This window comes from Dryas octopetala, chromosome 9 (assembly GCF_963921425.1).
Source record: "Dryas octopetala chromosome 9, drDryOcto1.1, whole genome shotgun sequence".
NCBI classification, from domain to species: domain Eukaryota; kingdom Viridiplantae; phylum Streptophyta; class Magnoliopsida; order Rosales; family Rosaceae; genus Dryas; species Dryas octopetala.
Window position 1 is genome coordinate 10,802,947 of NC_141374.1, and position 21,221 is coordinate 10,824,167.

General features: G+C 40.7%; 4 protein-coding genes across 5 annotated transcripts; 1 reads left to right on the forward strand and 3 right to left on the reverse strand.

Annotated features, from left to right (window-relative positions):
* Positions 1–2,030: 2,030 nt before the first annotated feature.
* Positions 2,031–3,409, reverse strand: LOC147273974 (large ribosomal subunit protein eL24-like). The gene is made up of 4 exons (XM_086257222.1): positions 3,040–3,409; positions 2,832–2,933; positions 2,587–2,735; positions 2,031–2,362 (listed from the first exon to the last, which is right to left on the reverse strand). Exons 1-4 carry the CDS (start codon positions 3,124–3,126, stop codon positions 2,206–2,208), a joined length of 495 nt encoding a protein of 164 aa, XP_086113348.1. The 5' UTR covers positions 3,127–3,409; the 3' UTR covers positions 2,031–2,205.
* A 298-nt stretch (positions 3,410–3,707) lies between these two features.
* On the reverse strand, positions 3,708–7,412 carry RFC2 (replication factor C 2). The gene is made up of 7 exons (XM_086257461.1): positions 7,070–7,412; positions 6,061–6,167; positions 5,870–5,971; positions 5,426–5,621; positions 4,443–4,571; positions 4,169–4,363; positions 3,708–4,083 (listed from the first exon to the last, which is right to left on the reverse strand). Exons 1-7 carry the CDS (start codon positions 7,220–7,222, stop codon positions 3,973–3,975), a joined length of 993 nt encoding a protein of 330 aa, XP_086113587.1. The 5' UTR covers positions 7,223–7,412; the 3' UTR covers positions 3,708–3,972.
* A 2,442-nt stretch (positions 7,413–9,854) lies between these two features.
* LOC147273976 (E3 ubiquitin-protein ligase At1g12760-like) lies at positions 9,855–14,786 on the forward strand. Of its 2 annotated transcripts, none has more exons than XM_086257289.1 (5): positions 9,855–10,794; positions 11,292–11,411; positions 11,541–11,673; positions 13,886–14,047; positions 14,237–14,786. In XM_086257289.1, the coding sequence occupies exons 1-5, from the start codon at positions 10,226–10,228 to the stop codon at positions 14,408–14,410; spliced, it is 1,158 nt and encodes a 385-aa protein (XP_086113415.1). In that variant the 5' UTR covers positions 9,855–10,225; the 3' UTR covers positions 14,411–14,786. The 2 variants fall into 2 exon arrangements, with proteins under 2 accessions (XP_086113415.1, XP_086113414.1); XM_086257288.1 differs by having other exon boundaries at positions 9,857–10,794; positions 11,289–11,411.
* A 5,553-nt stretch (positions 14,787–20,339) lies between these two features.
* Positions 20,340–20,948, reverse strand: LOC147273977 (uncharacterized). The gene has a single exon (XM_086228289.1). It carries the CDS (start codon positions 20,946–20,948, stop codon positions 20,340–20,342), a length of 609 nt encoding a protein of 202 aa, XP_086084415.1.
* Positions 20,949–21,221: the final 273 nt, after the last annotated feature.

A 21,221-nucleotide genomic window follows, 5' to 3' on the forward strand; every position in this document is an offset into this window, starting at 1 on the left:
CGAGCAAGCTTACGGCTACGCGTGTTTTCCATTTTGACACAAACACCACAACCTGGCAACCCACACTTGCTTACAAGCTACGTAGTGTACACCTTTCTTTGTCATCTGTCTTAATTAATTACGTAATTAATTCATTGAAGAATTAGCCAAAGGCTGTATGCTAAATTACTAATTAATTCATTAATTAATTAGCATTAATTTTACAGGTAAGAATGGTTCAGCAATGATATATATAAATTCTCTATCTACTTAAGCTGAAGGTTGATGGGCCCTTTTCAACAAAGACGTGAAAAACTTAAACTTCACATATTAAACTTTTTTTTTTTTGGCCAGGTTCACATATTAAACATTTAAACTTTGCGAAAACCACCAAACTTTCTCTTACCTTTCAAGTTTCAACCACACTTTATCGAAAGAAAGAAAAATCCCAAATTCTCTTAAAAGGTGGATTTGATCCTTATTCCCATGACGACAAAACTGCTTTATCAACCAGCTAAACCTTCTCAAGGTTTATACCAGTTAATTTTGGTTAACACAGTAATAAGGTTTTTTATTTTTACTTTTATATAGATATGTGAGATTCCAACTCAGGACTTTTTTAATATAATAAAAAATATAACTAATTAAGCAAAATGGAGAGCTACAATATGATTATAAAATGTCAAGGTTTGCTGACTCTCATCTATACAACATTACAAGTGGACCGGCCCAACGGTATGAACTTTATTTTATTGCAATGTTTTTCTATTCTCCTTTTCTGACAGCTAGCAGTTGCTTGTTTTTTCATGTTTTCTTTTTGTTCTGCAAGTCTAATTGAAAATACCAATCACTCTGCCTGTTGTGTTTTCATTCTCATTTCTTAAAAAAAAAAAAAAAAAAAAACTAAAAGAATTTTGGCTCCTCCTCTCTGCCAATGTCCTCCCATCGCTGGCCCTCTCACAAGACTCCTCATTCCCTCCACTCCCATCCCTTTTTATCCCCTTCCCTACAACCAATCAATCTCTCTTTCCTTCTCTTCGAGCTCCAACTCCGAACCAATCACTCTCTCTTTCTTTCTCTTCGATCTCCAACACCGAACCCAAATAGGTCAACAACGTCGCCAAGCTTTGTATTCGGTGCTGGAGATTGAGAGTAAGAAACCTTCTCCGAGTTCTTAATTGGGAGTTCCCTCCTAGGGATTGGGTGCAACCAAAATGGAGAATGGGAGAAATGGAGCTGGGGGAGTCATGAGAAACTGTGATGGGGAGTGGATCATGGGATATGCTACCAATATGGGAATAGGTCAAGGTAATTGAGGCAGAATTGTAAGAGATCTACTTTGGGTTAAAGATAGCTGGAGAAGCTGGTCTCTCTGAAAATGCAAAGTTGAGCAAATCCAGCGGTTGCAGCCAAGGAAGCTTTAATGAATGGGCCTTTAGTTCCCCCCCACCAAAAAAGGCATGGGCCTGTACCAAACCCAACACAAATGGGCCATTAGTGAAGAACCGTTTAACACCTTTATCCAGGACCATACCAATTACTTCTAGTGTTCTACGCATGCCATTGTCCACACACAAACTAAAGACTAAGCTTATGCCCTTTTAGGTAAGACGATGGTGGTTTCCAATGTTGCAAGAGTAAGCTTATGTCCACAAACTATCTCTCTATGCATCAAACCAGTTTATTTCCATCTCATCTGATAAATAGATATTAACTAAAGTTTGGCGGAAATATCAGAACAGAGGTGAAAGTCCCAGGTTTCTTCACAGCTTCAAAAACAACTAGTAGTAATTAGTTATAGTTTTAAGGTTGGATTTGGATTTGGATTTCCGCAATCGAATCATTCTACAAAACCAAACTTCACCAAGTAAAACTCAGGACTTGCACATTAAAATCAATGGGGAAGCATGTCTAACAACTCAACTTTCCCATTTGTTTAAAAGGTTGACAGGCAAGTTTTCAACTATGGATTCAAAGATCTTTTTCTGCAGAACAGTTTGACTCGTGGGCATGTTTGTTTGGGTACTATAATGAATTTGAAGTCATGGCCATTGAAAAATAAATGATAAACTTTTACTAATGCAATTGAAAACTCACCAGGAACATCAAAAATTGGAGGGGCCAACAATGCCAATCAATCATCCATACACAAAAACCCAGACCAGAAAAAGTTTAACTGTCTAAAAAAAACTGCAAAGTAAATGGTGACGATGGGAAGAAGAAAACTCATCGCTTTCCGCCACCACCTCCGAGCTTGGTGGCCTTGGGTGCTGCAGCCTTGGCCACATTGCCCTTGGACTGAGTCTTATGTGACTTGGTCGTCAATTCTGCTTTCTTCGCCTTCTTTTCATCCTTGGTTTTCTTGATTCTCTCCTTAATTTCACTGAAAAACACAGAGACACCATACACACAATGCAAGATGTGAGCAACACATTCCATTATGAACAACCCAGAATTTATTTTTCATCAAACTGATCAAATAAAGCACAGAATAGCATAAACACACAGAGACACCATACATACAATGCAAGATATGAGCAACAGCTTCCACGAGAAATGAAATTTAATCAACTTGATAGAATAAAGCATAGAATTAAGCACGCATACCGTAGAGCGGCCTCACGGGCAGCGTTGCGGACTTCGGGCTTTTCGGTTCTCCGCTTCTGTATAACTTCCAATGTGGCACCAACTATGGACCTCGAATAAGGCCTCTTAGTGGCCCGACGCTTCTTCTTCACAGACTCAGCGGCAATGTCCTACATTACAGACACAGTTGTGATGGAATTGAAAAAGGGATTTCAAAAAAAAAAAAAAAAGCATCAATCATCTCTAAGAAATGTAATGTAATGTACCTTCTTGTGTTGCTTCCTGTACATGGCTGTCCATGTGAGCTTGGAAGGCTTGAGGCGGTTGTGGAAGTACCTCTTGCATTTTGAATTGGCGAAGAGGAAGACCTTCACCAATACCACGAATCAGTCAGATATTGATTGATTTATGATCCAAATCAAATAAGAGAGAGAGAGAGAGAGAGATGCAATGAAAGAGGAATAGGGTTTTTACCTGAGAATCAGAGCGAATGAATCTGATACCCCTGCCAGGGTAAATCTTACCACCACTGAAGCGACAAAGCTCAGTCTTGAGAACCATGGCAGCTGCTCTCCGCTCAACTCCGCCGCTCTGCTCTGTAAATCCTGGACCTGTCCAAACTCTAAAACCCTAATGCTTCCGGGTACCAATTTAACTGTCACCTACAAAAGGCGCTCGTGGTTCTTTGCCAAAACACGACGTCGTATGGAATACCAGCCCAGACAAAGCTAGGGGTTTCTGGGCCAGAAAAGTGAAAGCCCAATTAGTGACCAGATTGCAATCCAGCCCAAGCCTTTGCATATTGTCAAGGATCCCTCCCAATATTGAAGAAAAATCCTATGGTACGGACTACGGACCCATGCAACCGGCCAATGGGGATACCCATGAAGAGTCGCTCGTTATCTTACTGTGTACAAATACATTTTTAACCTTTAAATTTGACGGATTTACTCTTCATTTTGAGACATAAATTTACGAATCAAATCGATTTATATATCTTACGGTGATTGAACCATAGACAAACAACATTTGAAGATAAATGATAATGTTCCATAAAGCATGCAATGAATTTTAGTCTTAAGATCATAAACAGTTTTTCTTTAAAATTTTAGTCTACATTTCATTTATATTACACAATAATATGAATATCATCTTTAATTTTTTAAACTTTCCATTACTTAATTAAAGATGATAAGGCAATTTAGACAAGAGTCACAAGACAATGAATTTACACATAAAAGTGACCATCAATTTCTCCTGACAAAACATAGATTTCTGAACTGCGGAACAATAAATTTTCACCACCTAAACATTGCAGATTCTCCATTTCAGAAAAAACATTGCAGATTCTCCATTTCAGAAAACACATTGCAGAGTACTATTCTAGTAGTGGTTAATACTTAATACTTATATTGCTTTTGCTGTTTCACGGACAAGGGAAAGCTTAGCCAGAAGACCACACAGCTGAAGGTATGAGCCAACTCCATCACAGATTCTCATGTGAGCAAAACCAGTTTCCTGCAAACTCACATGAGTAAAGGACTTGTGAGAAAGCAAGATCTCAGAGAGAAAAAAGAGGATAAACTTTGGACTGTGTGCATACCTTCATGAATTCCAATTTCAAATACTCAGCCATATCATAGTTTTTTATGATACGGAAAAAAGTTGTGATTATGTCAGTTGGGGAGTAGCCCAAATCATAGAGCTGCTTGAGACCAGAACAAGCGTCATCAAATTTCCCTTCAAGTACATTTCGCACCATATTCTTTACATGCAATGGATGAGGCTGGTCACAGACCTGAAAACCAATAAACATCTTATAGTACCAAAGAACATAGGAAATATATGAAAATTTCAAAGTATTTCGTAAAAATAACCTTGAAAACATTTTCTTGGTTGACAAACCGGAATCCGCTGTTTGTAGCTTGCAAGTTATTCAATGCCTGCCTCATATCACCATCAGCAGTAAAAATAATGGCTTCAAGACCTTCTGGAACATAGGGAACCTTCATTGATGACAAACAACAGATGAATTATACACAAACCAAAATTTTCAAAGATCATGTATAATAAATGGCAAAAGCAGATCAGTGAAGCAGTTCCTTGTGAATTCTGATCATTGGAAGGACTTGTTTTTAATAATCAATAAATCCTTGCCCAAAAAAAAATAATAATAATCAATAAATCAGTGCAAGGATCAAAACTAAAGTGAGTCTCAATAAGTTAGGCATATGTTCTACAAAATTGGTGGAATCCCTGGGAAATATAAAGGCAGATACACCAGTTCATAGGGTGACATCAATTAAGAGGCAAAGTTAAATGTCAACCTAAAAAATCACTATCAAGCACAGATAGAATTTAGAAAGATAAGAAACTGAAGTTGCAAGGTTTTTTCTTCCTTTCTTTTGGCATGATACATTAAATGCATGCATTTAAGTCATGTCACCATGTTGTTTTGCAAGTGTGACACACAGATGGAGGACAAGATTAAGAGATAACACAAGAATCAATTTATTGAGGGAATGAAAAAGCATTCTGATAAATAAAAATAGCTAAGCAGGTTAGGACTTCCACCTCTAGCAGTAGTGGGGAAAAGAATAAAGCTAAGCAGACAGTTTAGAGAAAAATGAGTCAATATAAAAACTTTTTTGGATGAGAGAATCAATATAAAGTTCAACAGAGAAAAAAGAATTTCTTCTCTCTGATAAACTAGTGTAGACAAGTAAAAGAATTCTGTCAACCAAATAGTTAAGAAAAGTTGAATCATTATGCCAATATAATCAATGCGTAGTTTTCCTTTGAAGATAATTGATGACAGTATGAAGAATTAAGACATTACAATGTAAAGAATTTTCTTCACCTTTTCAGCTTCAACCACTACCATTAGGCGACCAAGAATCTCCTGATCAGACAATCTAGAAAATCGGACAAGGGCACATCTACTCTGAATAGGCTCAATAATTTTGGAAGATATATTGCACGCAAGAGCAAAACGAGTGGAATTTGAATATATTTCCATTGTCCGCCTCAAAGCTTGTTGTGCTCCAGATGTCATGCTGAATTTTGTACAATTCGCAAATAGAATTTCCGACCCCCCAGGCCCCATCCCCCAAAAGAAATAAATTAGGTAATGTAAAGAAGCAAATTGTAGTAAGAAATAAAGTAGAGAGAGAAAATACTACACATGTTTTGTGATGAAAGAAATATAACAAAGAATGAACAGTCAGATGTACCAAAAAGTTAAAACACATAGGCGGAGTGATAAAGTTTGTACATTTCATGGGCCAATACCACCAGTGCTTACCTGTCAGCTTCATCCAAGATGACAATTTTATGCCTCCCTGGAGGCAGTGTTACTTTCTTTTGAGCAAACATCTTAATTTTGTTCCTCACAACATCTATTCCCCTGAACATGAAAGTGATGATAAATAGTTCAGGATAAATACCAAATATAATATAAAGATTGAATGCCATAAAGATCATAAATGTACTCACCTGTCATCTGATGCATTCAGCTCTAAAACAGCCTCTTTATAAATTGGCCCCAAAAGTTCATGTGCAAGAGCCAGTATACTAGTGGTTTTACCAGTTCCAGGAGGACCCTGAAAACAATAAACAGTGATCAGTAGAAGCATAGGTCCAGTCACTGAAAGGAGCTATAACATTCCCACTTAAATGTGCATTTATATTCTATAACCCACTTTTTCATTCCTATCATCTATGCTCCTTTCGCTCACTAAGGCTCTGTACCCCAAACTCAAAACACCACCCCTCAACTGAGTAACAGCTATCAGTATCAAGGCATGTTTTGATTGTTTTCATTTTTCATAAATCCAAACAAGATAACCCATAAAACCATAATTTTCATACTTTCATCTCCCTTCTAAGCAATCTCTATGTCAAATTAAAAGCCCCACGTCGCCGTGGACCTAAACTTTCAAATCACACTGAAGTTGCCTGTAGCATATAATTCACTTCCATCAGGAATAATATTAAAGTCCATTAAATTGATATAAGTCCTAATAAATTCGCATGGTTCTTATCGAACAAGCAACAAAACGTTTCCCAATTTTCGAACCTATGAATACTCATAGAATGTGATAACACATGCTTCCAACACAATGCATGGGCTTTAACCAATCTTCTTTCCACACCCATTATAATTTTATCAAAATTTAATAATTTCCAGACTAAGAATACTAATAATGTTCAAAATTTTCTTAAATTTTCAACAAAAAAAAAAAAATACCCATTCCTCTCGCCATATTCAAAAACCAAACTGAGCCCAAATTCTAATACAGAAGTTATAAACTAAAATGCCCATAAGGGTTTACTATTAACGATGTAATTCGGTACCTTAATGAATACATTAATACACACCACAATACAAGATTCTAAGAACAAATCCACAGAAATCAGGTTAAATTTTGAGTATCCCACTTGGGTTTAGGGTTAAGTGAAATTGATGGGGTTGGATGAAGCAGTGAGTGAGAGAGTTACTTACGGCTAAGATGAGGTTGGGCACGTTGCCGTCGCGAGCGATGACCTGAAGCCTAGATACGGCGTCTTCGTTGCCCACAATGTCGGCGACCTTGCTGGGCCTGTACTTCTCCACCCACGGGATGTCGTAGGTTGATGAAGTAGACGACGACGACATTTCTGTTGTCGTTTTCTGCTGGCTGTGAGCCTGTGGCAGTGAGAAAAATAGAGGTCGCAACTCGCAATGAAAGAGATGGACTGCACAGTGCAGTGTAACCCTCGCGAGCGAACAGCCCTCTTTGCCGCTCCGCTTCGATTTGGAGGGAAAATGTTCCTTCTGATATTTATGTGGAAGGGCCTACAGAAGGTCATATTTTAATTTTTCCTATTTAATTCTGCTTATTTATTCAAAGAAGAGACTGAGTGGGTTGGGGTTATTTTGGTTTGAAAATTGACAAAGAATCATAAAAGTAGAGTACAACAATATGCACACCATTTTTTCTCTCACTACAAATCCCTTTTTCATTTCACACCCATTTTTCTTCGAGGATTCCGCTTCTTGCTCTAAAAATGAAGAAAGACTTATCGGAAATCGCCGGTTGGATTGGTCCAACCAAGAAAGGCATGAGTTTTTGGGCGATGCACACTATTTTTCTCTCATTACACACCCTTTATTTTACACACTCTTTACTACTTATTAATTTTTTTAATTTCTCATTAAACACCCTCAATATTATCAAATAACCTCATCTACATAGAAAAAAAAAATCTAACAACAGCCCAAACGCAACCCATCCCCTGCATACAGCCACCCGGACTTGCTGAAGGTGGCCAGATTCGTTGCTAGCTCATCTATTCCTTTTTCCCTTTCTCTTTCTCTTCCCTCTTTCTTTCTCTCTCTCTTTTTCGTAGCCCCCTTGTCGGATGGAAAGGAAGGCCGGCGACCTTGTCGACCACCATATCAAAGGTCAGAAACTTCCAATTTGGAGGCCGACAAGCTGCCAAGATGTAGAAGAGAGAAAGAGAAAGAGAAAGAGAAAGAGAAAGAGAGGAAAGAGAAAGAGAAATATAGAGAGAAAGGGAGGAGGAGATGCGCCGGCGGCGAGGGATTCGACCACCAGCAACAAGGGTGATGGATGGTGGGAGGAGGTCGGCAAGGGTGTGTAGTTGGATGATTTTTGGTATGTTTTGTCAGTTATTTTTTAGTTTTTTTGTCCTTTATGGTAATTTGATTTTGGGTGATTTTTGTCATTTCACAATTAAAATAATTGAGAGGGGTGTAATGAGAGGAAGAAATGTGTGCATATAGCAACCCTTTAAAAGAAATGTTTAAAAAAATAAGGTTATAAAACCAATAAGGGTGGCCAAAGAGGTCATTATGTTAAATTTCTCGTTACTTTTCAATAATATTAAAAGCGCCATTTATTGTGTTAACTTTTGGAGAAGTTTTATAGTCACACCTTGAAAAACTTTTGGTCACCAAATGATGTGGCAGATGACATGACACTTTCATACTTATTGTAAATAAACGAGGTCTGATGTGTGCTCATAAATTAATAAATAAAATACTGCCACATCAGTTAGAATTTATGAAATTAGGATAATAGTTGGTGTCTCTAACACTATTCATTCTTTGTTGAATACCTAATGCTAGTTATTTGAATTACTTAAGTCACTTACACACTCCTATTTATTTTACACTCTTTGTTTTAAATACTTTGTGCTTTTGATATTTCCTCTCCTCCCCCTACTGGGGCCCACTACCTTCGGTTTTAGAGACACTCCCTCCTCCGGCCAACCATCATTATCTTCCCCTCTTTATCTCTACAGCTCAAATATTGCGCTGACAACTTTGTCGACTTCATATCATACATTAAATTTGTTTCAATGACTAGTCTATAATCATCTTCCACTTCAGTCTATGGTTTGTTTGGCTCTTTGTTGTGTCATGTTTGTGGTTACGACCTTGTCGCGATGCTAATGTTTGTTGTGTTAAGGTCATGGAAGCGAATCTGAATTGGGTAAGGTTAAAGATTTGGCATGTTGTCTATGTGCGGATTTTGTTGTAATTATGATGTCATGACGATGACTTTGAGTGAGATAGGGTTATGGATTTGGTACATTGTTTGTGTTCGGATTTAGTTGTATTTATAATGTTCTGCCGGTAAATCTGAGTGGGGTCAGAGTATGTATTTGACATGTAGATTGTGTGTCATCCATTAAACCAAATAGTCATTGACATTTATGAGATTGACTTGTGTGGAGAGTTATATGTTTATTTTTATTTTTTATACAATGACTCATATAATACATATTTAATTTTCTATATATAAAACTAGTTGTACGTGTTTATAGTGTTAAAATTAGGTTATTCATATTTGACACTAATTGTATAATTTATTATTCGTGTTTAGCATGATTGTATCATATATTATTCGAAATCGTGTCAAGTAATAGTCAATCAAAATTCATTAACCTAGTGTTGAATTCGAGTTATATTTTTGTGTCGCGTAAAAAATTGTCACATTTACTTTAGATCATCGATTCATCGCATTCCAAAACCGAATTTGATACTTTGAGTTTTGACACCCTACCTTTTTTTTTTTTTTTTTGTTTTTTTTTTTTTGTTTTTGTTTTTTTTTCGAAATTCCCACATCCTACCATCATCTTCAGCTGTTGTATGAGCTATATAACAACTGAAGGGATATACAAGTAGGATTGGGGAAACAAATCTTGTCCTAAAAGCAAAACGAAACTTTTAGGAGCTTTGAGAAGATTCCTCCACCGTAAACTCAGCACTCAAGAGGCAGATCACAGCCGTCCATATTGTTTAACTCCCACTCCCATACTTCCCGCTGTCGGTTGTCCAAAGCTGTCGCAGTAACTGTAATTACCGAACGAACCGTGTAGGCTATTATATGGTAACAAACAAATTACCATAGCGCACAAAAGAAAAAAGAAAGAAAGAGTGGATTCATTTGAACAACATAATCGTGATCGTCGCCGTTTTGTCTTATCCATCCCCTCACCGCCACAAAAAAACCTTCGCCAATTCGATTCTCCGAAACGCACCGTTTCACGATCTGCATGGGCTAAGGCTGAGCCTAGTCGCGTTTCAGCTCACCGAGTTAGGTTAAAATCCCGCGAGCTCGACTCGAATCCAATCAACCATCCCTGAGAAATGGCCTCATCATCGCCCAACCGATCCGCGGACGACATCGTCGATACGACGCCGTTGCTCAGCAACTCGGGCGGGTCGTCCGACGAGAGCAACTCAGGCCGCCGATTCGTCCGCCGACAGAGCCTCCGCCAAGCCGCGCGGTTCCTGCGCCAGGCCAGCAGCCGCCGCCTCATGCGCGAGCCGTCGATGCTGGTCCGCGAGACCGCCGCCGAGCAATTGGAGGAGAGGCAGAGCGATTGGGCGTATTCGAAGCCGGTCGTGGTTCTCGACATCATCTGGAATTTCGCTTTTGTTGTTGTTGCGGCGACGGTGCTGATTCTGAGCCGGCTCGAGTCGCCGGACATGCCGCTGAGGCTGTGGATTGTGGGGTACGCTCTGCAATGCGTACTTCACATGGTGTGTGTCTGCGTCGAGTATCGGCGGCGGCAGTGCAGGCAGAACCGCCGGTTTTCGGGGCTCAATTCCGCCGAAGAAGGGTTTGGGAGTGTTGGGAATTTGAGCTCCGGGTCGAGAGACGATTCGTCGCAGTACGTGTCGTTGGCTGATCATTTGAATGAAGAGGGTACCAGGTATCTTTTCCAACAACTTTTACTGTGTAAATGCAATCAAAGTTTTCATTTTTATATGATATTTGTTGAAGGGTTATTGTTAGTTGGTGAAATTTATACTCTTCTTGTTACAATGCATGAATGTTACTTGATAGTGTTGACATTATTAGAGCTGCTGTGTATGGAATGCTTTTTAATGGCTTCAGATTTGTAGTACAATTGAAATTTTACTATAGGTTGGCCCCATTCTCCTTATGGGGTACGTATGCAAAATCTATGATGTAGAGTAGAGGGATTAGTTTGGTGATTATTCTCGCCTTTTAGGGCATGTTGGTGGGGAGGTGGCATTGGTTTTCTTTTCATTCGACAATTTCTGACTGTATGAATGCATGTTAAATTTGATTTTTGATGACTGAACTGGTTTTCTGCTGGAAGGGTAATGCTGGTAGTAGTATAGTTGCAGCTGGTACTACATATCATATACGCGTTCATTGTTTTTGCTTTTTATCTTTCAGCAGTGTTGCTAAGCATCTGGAATCTGCAAATACAATGTTTTCATTTATCTGGTGGATCATGGGATTCTACTGGGTATCAGCAGGTGGCCAAACTTTAGCACGCGTCTCCCCTCAGCTTTACTGGTTTGTGCTCTCTCTTTCTCTCTCTCTCTCTCTCTCTCTCTCTCTCTCTCTCTCTCTCTCTCTCTCCCATTTATTTGAAATCAAGGCATTAATAAAATCTTAACTATGGCAATGTGACTTTGTCTGCAGGCTATGTATAATATTCCTGGGTTTTGATGTGTTTTTTGTCGTTTTCTGTGTTGCACTGGCATGTATCATTGGTATCGCTGTTTGCTGCTGTCTTCCGTGTATTATTGCACTTTTATACGCTGTGGCAGACCAGGTAGTTCTTGTGTACTGTTCTCTCTCTTCTGTGTGTGAGTTTTCATGTTCATTACTATCATTGTCTATTTCCAATCCGTAGGTTATTGGGAATATTGCTTCAATGTGTTTTAGAGAATAATTTCCTATATGTTAGTCTTCTCCGATTAGGAGGTATTTATAGCTATACAATCATGTACAAACTGGGAAAGAAAACAATCCTAATGAGTATAGGAAACGTCAACTTTCTACAAACTTTCCAAATCTATTCCTAGTATTCCTACACGTGTTAGACAACCACTGTGCCCCGAAAAGTTTAATCTATCAGGGAATGGGCCAACCATGTATATAAAGCTAATGCCCACCCTCACCTGCAACCCTACCCTGCACGTGGAGAGCAAACATATACTGACATACCAAATTTGGGGATGGGGTATTTGAACCCAGGACCTCCGGAAAACAAGGCTATAATACCATGTAGAATTTATAATATAATTTTCTTTTAAGTTATTCTTCTCCCTTTAGGAGGTATGAGGTTTGCTATTCACAGTCACCCAAAGCGGCTCTGCTCCAAAGTCTCTTGTTTATTAGTTTACACGTGGTTTGGTCTTTAAAAAAAGCTACAAGATTTTGTTAAAAATTTAATTTCCTGTTTTTCCTTTCTGTCATTAATCCAATTACACCAAAGGGAAACCCAAAAGACGCCATCTAAAAAACTGAACCCCTTCTTACCAAAAAAAAAAAAACTGAATCCCTTCTTACCAAAAAAAAAAACTGAATCCCTCCACCATGTTTTACTCTTTCTCCTACACCGCAAGAGCAAACCATAACTCCTCATCATACAACTCAACAATTCCCACCGATTCTCATAAGGCTGACTCACCACCAAACTCTCGAGCTCCTACATGGCCGATTCATATTCTAAAAGCCTAGAAGACCAAGCTCCAAAGAAGACCTCGAATCCGAATTTGGATACCAAGTCCATTGAAGAAGAGAAGCCCCAGGAAGATGAAGGCCAATCAGCGAACGTGTCCAAAGAATAAGAGGAGTAGAAAGGAGAGTGTGGGTTTTGCTTGTTCATAAAAGGGGGTCAGTGCAACGAGAGTTGTGTACCTTGGGTTTCCCTTTGGTGTTATTGGATTAATGACAGAAGGGAAAAACAGGAAATGAAACTTCTAACAAAAGCTTTTTGCTTTTTTGAAAGACTAAACCACATGTACACTGATAAATTATAGAGTTTGGAGCACAGTTGCCTTAGACGACTGTGAATAGCAAACCTCTAGCAAATCAATCCTAATGAATATAGGAAAAGTCAACCATTTACTAACTTTCCTAATTTATTCCTACACACCAACATAATGCTGGTCGAGAAGTACTAGACCAGTATGTAACGGTTAAAAATTGAAACTGGAAACTGACTCATCCTATGTTGCTCAATGGATACAAACTTTATGTACCAAATAATTGATTATCACAAAAATTAATCGACTCTTGTTAGTTTGAATGGAAATATAACGTACTAAGATTCTCAGTTGGAGGGTTTGGACTCTTAAATGGAACTTAATTATGATGGGTTTGGTTCCTATTTGCATATTTAGCATAACTCTCAATCTCCTTTTATCCGGAGTGCGTTGGTAAGTTTAGCTCAAATGTCTCATATAGCAGATGGAAGTTGGAAGAGTTGATTGCCTTCATGAAAATTTCAATTAAATAGGCGAGTTCCCACTGCGGTAAAATAATTTGCACAAAATTAAACCAATGCCTATTTTCTATTTACCGCTAAACTTTTAATCCCCTTGAAGTTATCTGGTTTATTTTTCTTACATTTTGATACTCATCTTAGACAGTTGCATCTCACGGTCTCTCAAACGCCTATGCAACTATTATGATTTCATAAAATTTTCCTTTGAATTGATGTATAAGAGTTAGAAAAATTGATGTATAGTAGACTACTAGTTGGCCTTGAGCACTTGGGAATGAAAGATTTATTAATTCTCTTTCATTTGATCCAAATTTTCTGGCTCACTATTAATTGCTTCAAACTTGAACGGTTCTGTGCTTGATTTGTTGTTGTTGTGACTAACACTTGGAAGTCTGGTTTATAAGGAGTTTGCCTTCTTATGTTTATAAATTTTACTGAAGTTTGTTTTGAAGAATCTTATATTAAATATTAATGGCTCTCTTCCTGTGCTCTCTATTATGTTTGAACTTTGAATGACCTGTTATCGAAGCAGGATGGAGCATCTAAGGAAGACATTGAACAGTTATCAAAATTCAAATTCAGGAAAGTTGGCAACGAGAAAGTTGCAGATGATGTACAAGGACCTCAGGGAGGAGTAATGACTGAATGTGGAACAGATTCACCCATTGAACATGTTCTTTTGCCGGAGGATGCGGTAAGTGGCCATTTGTTTTTGGGTAATTAGTCTTCTTTACCTTCTGATTCTGTTAGAGAAGATGTTATCTACATGACTTGTTACATACTTTGTTTCATTTTGTATTCATATCACAATTCCCAGTGGTGTCGTTTTGGTCTGGTCAAAAGATACTTGTCATATCTAAATGATGATCATTGTGATTTATAGGAGTGTTGCATCTGCCTTTCTTCTTATGATGACGGAGTGGAGCTAAGGCAACTTCCTTGTGGTCACCATTTTCACTGTTCCTGCATTGATAAGTGGCTTTATATTAATGCTACATGTCCTCTCTGCAAGTACAATATTTTGAAGAGTACCAGCCATAATCAAGTGGAAGTTTAGAATACTCCTAATTAAAGAATTCTGCTCGGGTGTTTTGGGGCTTAGATACAAATTCTTGCTTGAGTGTTATCTAATGCAAAGCTTGGCACTGGACTCAATGCAGGCTCTACTAGTCGTGCTGGAGAGTAATCCAATGCAAAGCTTGGCACTCGACTCACTGCAGGTCTTTTATATCGTTGTCGCCGAAGTTGTTTGCTGTTGTAGGGTAGGTGTAGTAGTTGTCATTGGTCTTGTTGTGTAGTAGTGATGATGATGATGACGGTGGCACTTCGTATTTGTCTTTGCTCTGGTATCTTTAAGTGCCTTTTGTACATGGGTGTTGCCAGGGTATCTCCTTGGTAATTATATATATCTCAAAGACAGTTGTTTTAACTTATATTTACAATGTGAAGGGCTGTTCCTTGCCAAAAACTAAACTCCAAGAATGCTTACTTGATACTGATTACTGTAGAAATATGGTTATTGAAAGTCAATAAGATATTATTCATGGAACTTGTTGGATTATAATATGTTTGAGGGTAGTCTCTGTGGCTGTAGTTTTGTTCAAAGATAAGAGCTTCTGATGCGTTGATATGCTACCCAAACTATTTTTTTGTACTTGCAAATGAGTCATTGAAAGGAGTAAAATTTCGTTTTTAAGGGGTATGAAAATTTTAACACAATATTAAATAAATTTTGAAAAATTTCATCAAAATTTTGTCGAAATTTTTCGAAATTTTCGGTGTAGAGGCCGGAGAGAGAGAGGGGAGGCAGAGACCGAAGGGAGAGGGGAGGAGAGCACCGTTGTCGGAGGGAGAGAAGAGATCGGAGAGGGTGTTGCAGAGCTGCGCCGTCGTCGGAGGGAGAGAAGAGATCCGGGGAGGGAGAGGGAAGAAAAAGATTAGGAAGGGAGGAGGGAGAGGGAAGAGAGAGATTATGAAGGGAGGAGAAAAACTGGTGAAGGGAGAAGAAAAGAAAAACTGGAGAAAAAAAAGAGGAAGGCCACTGCCCACTGGAACTGGAAGAAGACGAAGACGAAGACCACTGGGGGAAGAAGAGGAAAAGGAAAGAAAAAAAGAGGAAGTCACGTGGGAAGAAGAGGAAAAGGAAAGAAAAAAAGGAAGAGAAAAGAAAAGAAAAGGAAAGAAAAAAAAAAAAAAAAAGAGAAAGGAAAAAAGAAAAGAAAAAAAAAAAAGGAAAGGAAAAAAAAAAAGAAAGGAAAATTTTATTTTATTTTATTTTTTTTAAGGTGGATTGAGATTTGGAGTCTTTAGGCAATTGCAAAGAAAAAAAAAGGTTTGAGATTTTATTTGGAGTTTGATTTGGTCATTTTGGTGTTTCGTTTAATTGTAAACATAAATTATGAAAAAGAAATTTATCCCCTTATCATGAAGTTTCATTTCCTTAATGTTTGGTTTTCTAATTTCGATAATTTGTAAAATTGAAATTTTAGGTAAACTGTTATTGCCGCTGCTGCCATCGGATTGGTTCTATTTTAACCCAATTCGGCTTAATTTAACTATCGAAGACAATTTCCAAGTCTCTTTGAGTAAGCTTGCTACTTTCCGTTGCCACATTGGTGATTTATTCGTGTAATTTTATTATGTAATTATTAATTAGTGAAGTATTTTTTTAACAGTATTGTCTCCAGCGCGCATTATATTTATCACATATCACATGAAATCTACTATATTATTTGATTTCTTCAATGTTTTTTATCAATGTAGTAGATAATATGTTAAATAAACATATGGTCAAGTTTCATTCAAAATTTTCATATTTTGATAACAATTTTTGTCATTTTTGTCCAATTTTATCGAAATCGAAATTTTAATCGAAAATTTCTTCGAAACCGAAATTTTACTCCTTGCGTAGTTGCAATCGAATTATTCATGTTGTTGATGATATATAACAAATCCAATACCTACTTGTGTATGGCGTTGAAAATGGCATGGGTGAGAGGTACAGGACTTTATAGGCCGCTGTAACATGCACAGATAGCAAGAAGGAAATAGAAAATTGGTCCTAATATAAAATCAATTGGCAATGGGTGGAGTTTTGAAGAGACTTAAGACTTAAGACTTTATAAACCATTATGCATGGTTTTTTTACAAGTGAGGCTTATGTCTCTCAACATTGTCTACTTTCTTCTATTTTTCATTTTCATTAAAATATATCACAAAAATGTAAAATTAAAAATGATTAAAAATATTTTAGTTTTTTATTAATAAGTTTTTTTAATCATAAATCCAAACTTTTTATCTATTTATTTTTAAGCCACAATTAAAAAAAAAAAAATCAAGTATACAGCATTCAATATTATTCAAACTCAAGCATACTCATGTAAGGTATTCAAGCATACTCAAGTTTTAGTTTAATTTTTTTTGAATGTTTTTGAGAGTATAGGTTTATGGTATAGTCTTTAAAATTTAAGGCTAAAACCCTAAATATGAAGTCATACAACCTAAACTCTAAATGTTTAAACTTTAGAACAGTACTACATGTTGATGCTCAAAAATGGTAAAGCAGTCAACGTCGAGTCGAACCACGTGGGCCCGTTGACCCACCACTGAGTGGATGACACGTCGAAGTGGGATAGGAACGGGTAGCTGGGTCCGACTGGTGAGTAATGAGAGAGAATGATATCCAAAGCACCCTGCGCAAGTACACAAAAGTGAGCGGGAAGGGCACCGGTGTGGTACCGGCCAAAGCTCCTCCGACGCTCAAGTCAGTGGGTCAGAGAATCTGTGAGCAGAGTGAGTGAATAGTATAATATTGATTGAATTGTCCTTTTGTGACAAGAAGGTACCTCTTTTATAGTACCTTTGGAAGAGTGTCAACCAATCCGGTGATGACACGTGTCCCTTGTGATGACTTGCACTGTAGGAGCGTCACGTGTCACCGGTCTCGAGGATCCGAGTGAGTTGACACGGGTCGGGGGCCCAGGAGGCTTGAGCTTGGGAGGCCGGAGCCTAGGAGGTCAAGGCCTAGAAGGCCGGAGCCTAGGGGGCCGGAGCCTATGAGGCCGGAGCCTAGGAGGTCAGGGGCTAGGAGCCCGGAGCCTAGCGGGGGCTTAGCTTTTGGGTCTAGGCCCAAACGACATGATGTTAAGCCTTGTGTGACTTGTCGTTATGCCCAGATGAGTAATCATACGAACAGAAGTCCCCCAAGTTTCCGAGCAGAAGATACTTCTTGGTTGGGAACTTTGTACACACAGAAGTCCGAGCAGAACGACAAGTAACCACACACTTGTTCCTGCTTGAGCTACTGTCTAGAAGTCCCCCAAGTTCCTTAGCAAGAAAAGCTGTACTGCAGGAAAGCTTGGGGGTTACGTATGAAAGATCCTTTTTTTTTTTTTAGTTTCTGATCACCCTGTATTCCGAGCAGTAGACGCTTCGTGTAATCCCAGTGAATCTCGTCCGATTTTAATGGTGGGATGTCGCCTTTTGTAAATGAGAATCTGGAATTAAATGGTAGAGCCCAAATATAAAGATTCCACACCCATATCTTCCTTTTTTTTTTTTTTTTGTGTGACTATTTTAGGAGAGAGAGGGAGAGCTACCTTTTTTTTTTTTTTTTTTTTTAAATAACGCAATATAGAGCTCCCCCCCCCCCTTTTTGTTTTTGATAACCGAATATAGGGGCTGCCCCTCTTTTTTTTTTTTTTTTGTGTTTGAAACTGGAGTGAACTAAATAGAGAGGGCGGATTGGAGGGCTCGGATCCAAAAAGGGGGGGCTGCTCGGGTTTGAAGGAGCAGGAGGGGCCGGGTCATCTCGGGTCGGCGGCGCGGAGCGGAGGAGCAGGAGAGAGGCTGGTCGTTGGGGCTGTTGCGGGGGGCGGCTGAGTGGGCTCGGGCCGGAAGGATCGGCACGGGTGGAGTGCGAGGCGCAGGTCGGCGGAGGAGTAGGGGTGCTCGGCGCGTGGCCTGGGCCGAGCTGCGGTAGGCGCGGGCGGGCGGAAGAGCAAGGGGCTTGCTCGGGCCGGGGCAGCTGCTGGGCTCGGGTTGCTCTGGCGCAGCTCGGGGTGGTGGGCTCGGGCCGGATCTGAGCACGGGCTCGGATGCGCGGGTGGGCTGCTCGGTCTTGTTGCTGTGGGCTGCTCGGGCTGCGGCGCGAGGCGTGCGCAGTGGGTGGGTCGGTGCAGTGCAGTGGGCTCGGCTCGAGGTGGCTGCTGTGCGAAGAGGGGGCTGGTTGCGCAGCTGGCTGGTCGGTCTTGTTGCTGTGGGCTGCTCGGGCTGCGGCGCGAGGCGTGCGCAGTGGGTGGGTCGGTGCCGTGCAGTGGGCTCGGCTCGGGGTGGCTGCTGTGCGAAGAGGGGGCTGGTTGAGCAGCTGGCTGGTCGGTCTGCCTGGTTCGAGCTCTTCGAGGTAGGTAATTTCAAAATTTTCCTACCTAATTAACATACTGATTGTGCCTTGGAAAATTGAAAATTGGGAGCAACTGTGGTCGGCCAGCCTGAGGCGGACCTTGGAATTCTGATTGTGAATTTGTGGAAAATGTGAGTAGGGGCAGGTGGGTATGAACCTTGCCGAGCAGTGGGTAGGCAACCTGCCTTCATTTTTGGACTTGTGTAATTTATTGGGTGTTGTGTTTTTGGCCAGGTACTGAGGAGTCAAGATAAGTGGGTCGGAATCCGTCTGAGCCGTTGGAGCCGCGGAATACAGGTAAAGGCTGGGGTTTTGATTGCTCTTCTTGCTGATTTGATTTTGTGAATATTGAAGTACATGAGTGGTAGCTGAACAGTGGAAAGTGATAGGGTGAATATTGTGAATTGGGGGTGGAAGAGCACATATGAGGGGTGGGAAACCATTAGTGATCTGATATGTCCATGATGTTGTCTTGGTATTCCGAGCACTTCCCATCTTGATTTTTTTTTTTTTTTGATGGGCAGGTGTGGTGGGGTCGGACATTTCATGGTTTCCTCAGACGATTCATTAAGGGAGGGCAATTCCATGGATGATGGAGAGTCCGACCAGGCGTCTACAAGTGATGGGACACCGACGAGGCCAAGTGTGCCCCGACCCCAGATGGGGTGTGGAAACATGGGGGCGGGCAAGTGGTCGGGCAGAACAATGCATTGCAGGCCGAGCTATTGCAGGTCAGGAAGGAGGCGGACCAGGCTAGGCAAGAGTTGGAGCAGTGCGGGCAGGAGCGGAGCCAAGCCAAGCAGGAGTTGGACAACGAGTATAACAACGGCTATGCAATGGGCTTTGACGGTTGCAAATTAGAGCTCGAGGAGATGTGCCCTGATTTGGACTGGGACCGCTTGCGTGGTCTGCTACTGGCAGTAATGATGGGCATGCCAATGTCCCGGAGGGAGGTACCCTTGAGGTATAGCCCGAGGATGGAGCATCCACAGGTGGAGAGTATGACATGGGAGATGATCCCAAATAAATGTTTGAAGCAAACATGGCCCGGGGGCAGGGGTGGGCGGACCATCACCCTATTTTTATTTGAGTTATATGGTCGGGTCGGATGTCGCCCGTACCAAATTGCAAACTCTTTTGAGTATTAAGTTTGTACTTGAGTATGTGGATGATGTTGAGGGTGTCCGACCCGTTATTGGGTAGGATGCCCTTCCTTTTAATACATGGTATTGTGGAATTTTTCTTGAATGCATGGTACTTAGTTTCCCTTGAATGCATGTATGATACTGATTTTCCCTTGAATGCATGGTACTTGATTTCCGTTGAATGCACGGTACTGATATGGGTAGGGTCGGATGTCCGATGGCCCGGGTGCCCATACACATAATTAACGCTTTGAATGAAAAGATGTCCGTGGTAGGACTTTCATTGATTAAAGCGATAAGATAGATGAAATTGAAAAAAGTCCCCGGGGGGTACAACATGTGTCTACTTGTAAAAGTAGCGGAGGTGTTCGGCGTGCCAAGGGTGGCCGAGTTCCTTGCTGGTTGTAGCGCGGAGCCTGTATGTGCCCGGACAGACGACCTCAAAGATGTTGTAGGGCGTTTGGGGAAGGGCAGGTGTCGGAGACAGAAAAAGCCATAGAGGGCTTGGCCTCTTTCTTCTTCTTGACGGAAGTCATATAGCACGACCTGGCTGATATCTGATTGCCTTTGACTACCCCCGTTCCACATAGAGTCGGGAACTTGACCAAAAGCAAATGAGTGGAGATCATAACCCTCAGTTGGTTAAGGGCCGGTCGTCCCAAGATGACGTTGTAAGCTGTGGGGCAGTCGACCACCAAAAACTGAGTGGTTGTGGTAGCGGACGAAGGATACCTCCCGAGGGTGAGTGGAAGGTAGAGCCCACCAAGAGGGGTGACCATGTCGCCCAAAAAGCTGAGTAAAGGAGCAACCGACCGGTCAAGCCTCTCCTGGTCAATCCCAAAAGCTGTGAAGGCTGGGGTGAAGAGGATGTTGGCGGAGCTACCGCAATCGACAAGGATCCGAGCCACGTCGAAGTTAGCTATGGTGGCCTCAATAACCAAAGGGTCATCGTGTGGAAAGATTAAATCACGTTCTTCTTCCTCAGCAAAGAAAATGGGCGACCACCCGAGCTTACGAGTCTTTTTGCCACGGTGGAAGTCTACAGCCATAACGCCGGAGCATTGCTGAGCACTTCGGGCGTATTCCTTCCTAGCCCTGTTGGAGTTAAGCCTCCAATCGTTGGATGTATGTCTCCTGATCAGATTCGACAGTCTTCTTGCCTCGCTTGTCACCCAGCGGGGTGTTGTCGACTTGGTCGAGAATGGGACCTTCGTCAGACATTGCAGGGGTCGGAAGGTCGGAAGGTCGGAAGGTCGGAAGGTCGGAAGCTCGGAAGGTCGGAAGGTCGGAAGGTCGGAAGGTCGGAAGCTCGGAAGCTCGGA

Bases quoted from the DNA above. Each gene is read 5' to 3' on its own strand.
- LOC147273974 (XM_086257222.1), bottom strand. From the start codon at position 3,126: ATGGTTCTCAAGACTGAGCTTTGTCGCTTCAGTGGTGGTAAGATTTAC. The intron at 2,934-3,039 runs GTAAAAACCCTA...GTATTGGTGAAG, and splicing joins TCATTCGCTCTGATTCTCAG to GTCTTCCTCTTCGCCAATTC. The intron at 2,363-2,586 runs GTATGCGTGCTT...TGTGTTTTTCAG, and splicing joins GCCCGTGAGGCCGCTCTACG to TGAAATTAAGGAGAGAATCA.
- RFC2 (XM_086257461.1), bottom strand. From the start codon at position 7,222: ATGTCGTCGTCGTCTACTTCATCAACCTACGACATCCCGTGGGTGGAG. The intron at 5,622-5,869 runs GTAAGCACTGGT...TACAAAATTCAG, and splicing joins ATCTTGGATGAAGCTGACAG to CATGACATCTGGAGCACAAC. The intron at 4,084-4,168 runs GTATGCACACAG...GTGAGTTTGCAG, and splicing joins TGAAATTGGAATTCATGAAG to GAAACTGGTTTTGCTCACAT.
- LOC147273976 (XM_086257288.1), top strand. From the start codon at position 10,226: ATGGCCTCATCATCGCCCAACCGATCCGCGGACGACATCGTCGATACG. The intron at 10,795-11,288 runs GTATCTTTTCCA...TTTATCTTTCAG, and splicing joins TTGAATGAAGAGGGTACCAG to CAGTGTTGCTAAGCATCTGG. The intron at 11,674-13,885 runs GTAGTTCTTGTG...TTATCGAAGCAG, and splicing joins TATACGCTGTGGCAGACCAG to GATGGAGCATCTAAGGAAGA.
- LOC147273977 (XM_086228289.1), bottom strand. From the start codon at position 20,948: ATGGCTGTAGACTTCCACCGTGGCAAAAAGACTCGTAAGCTCGGGTGG.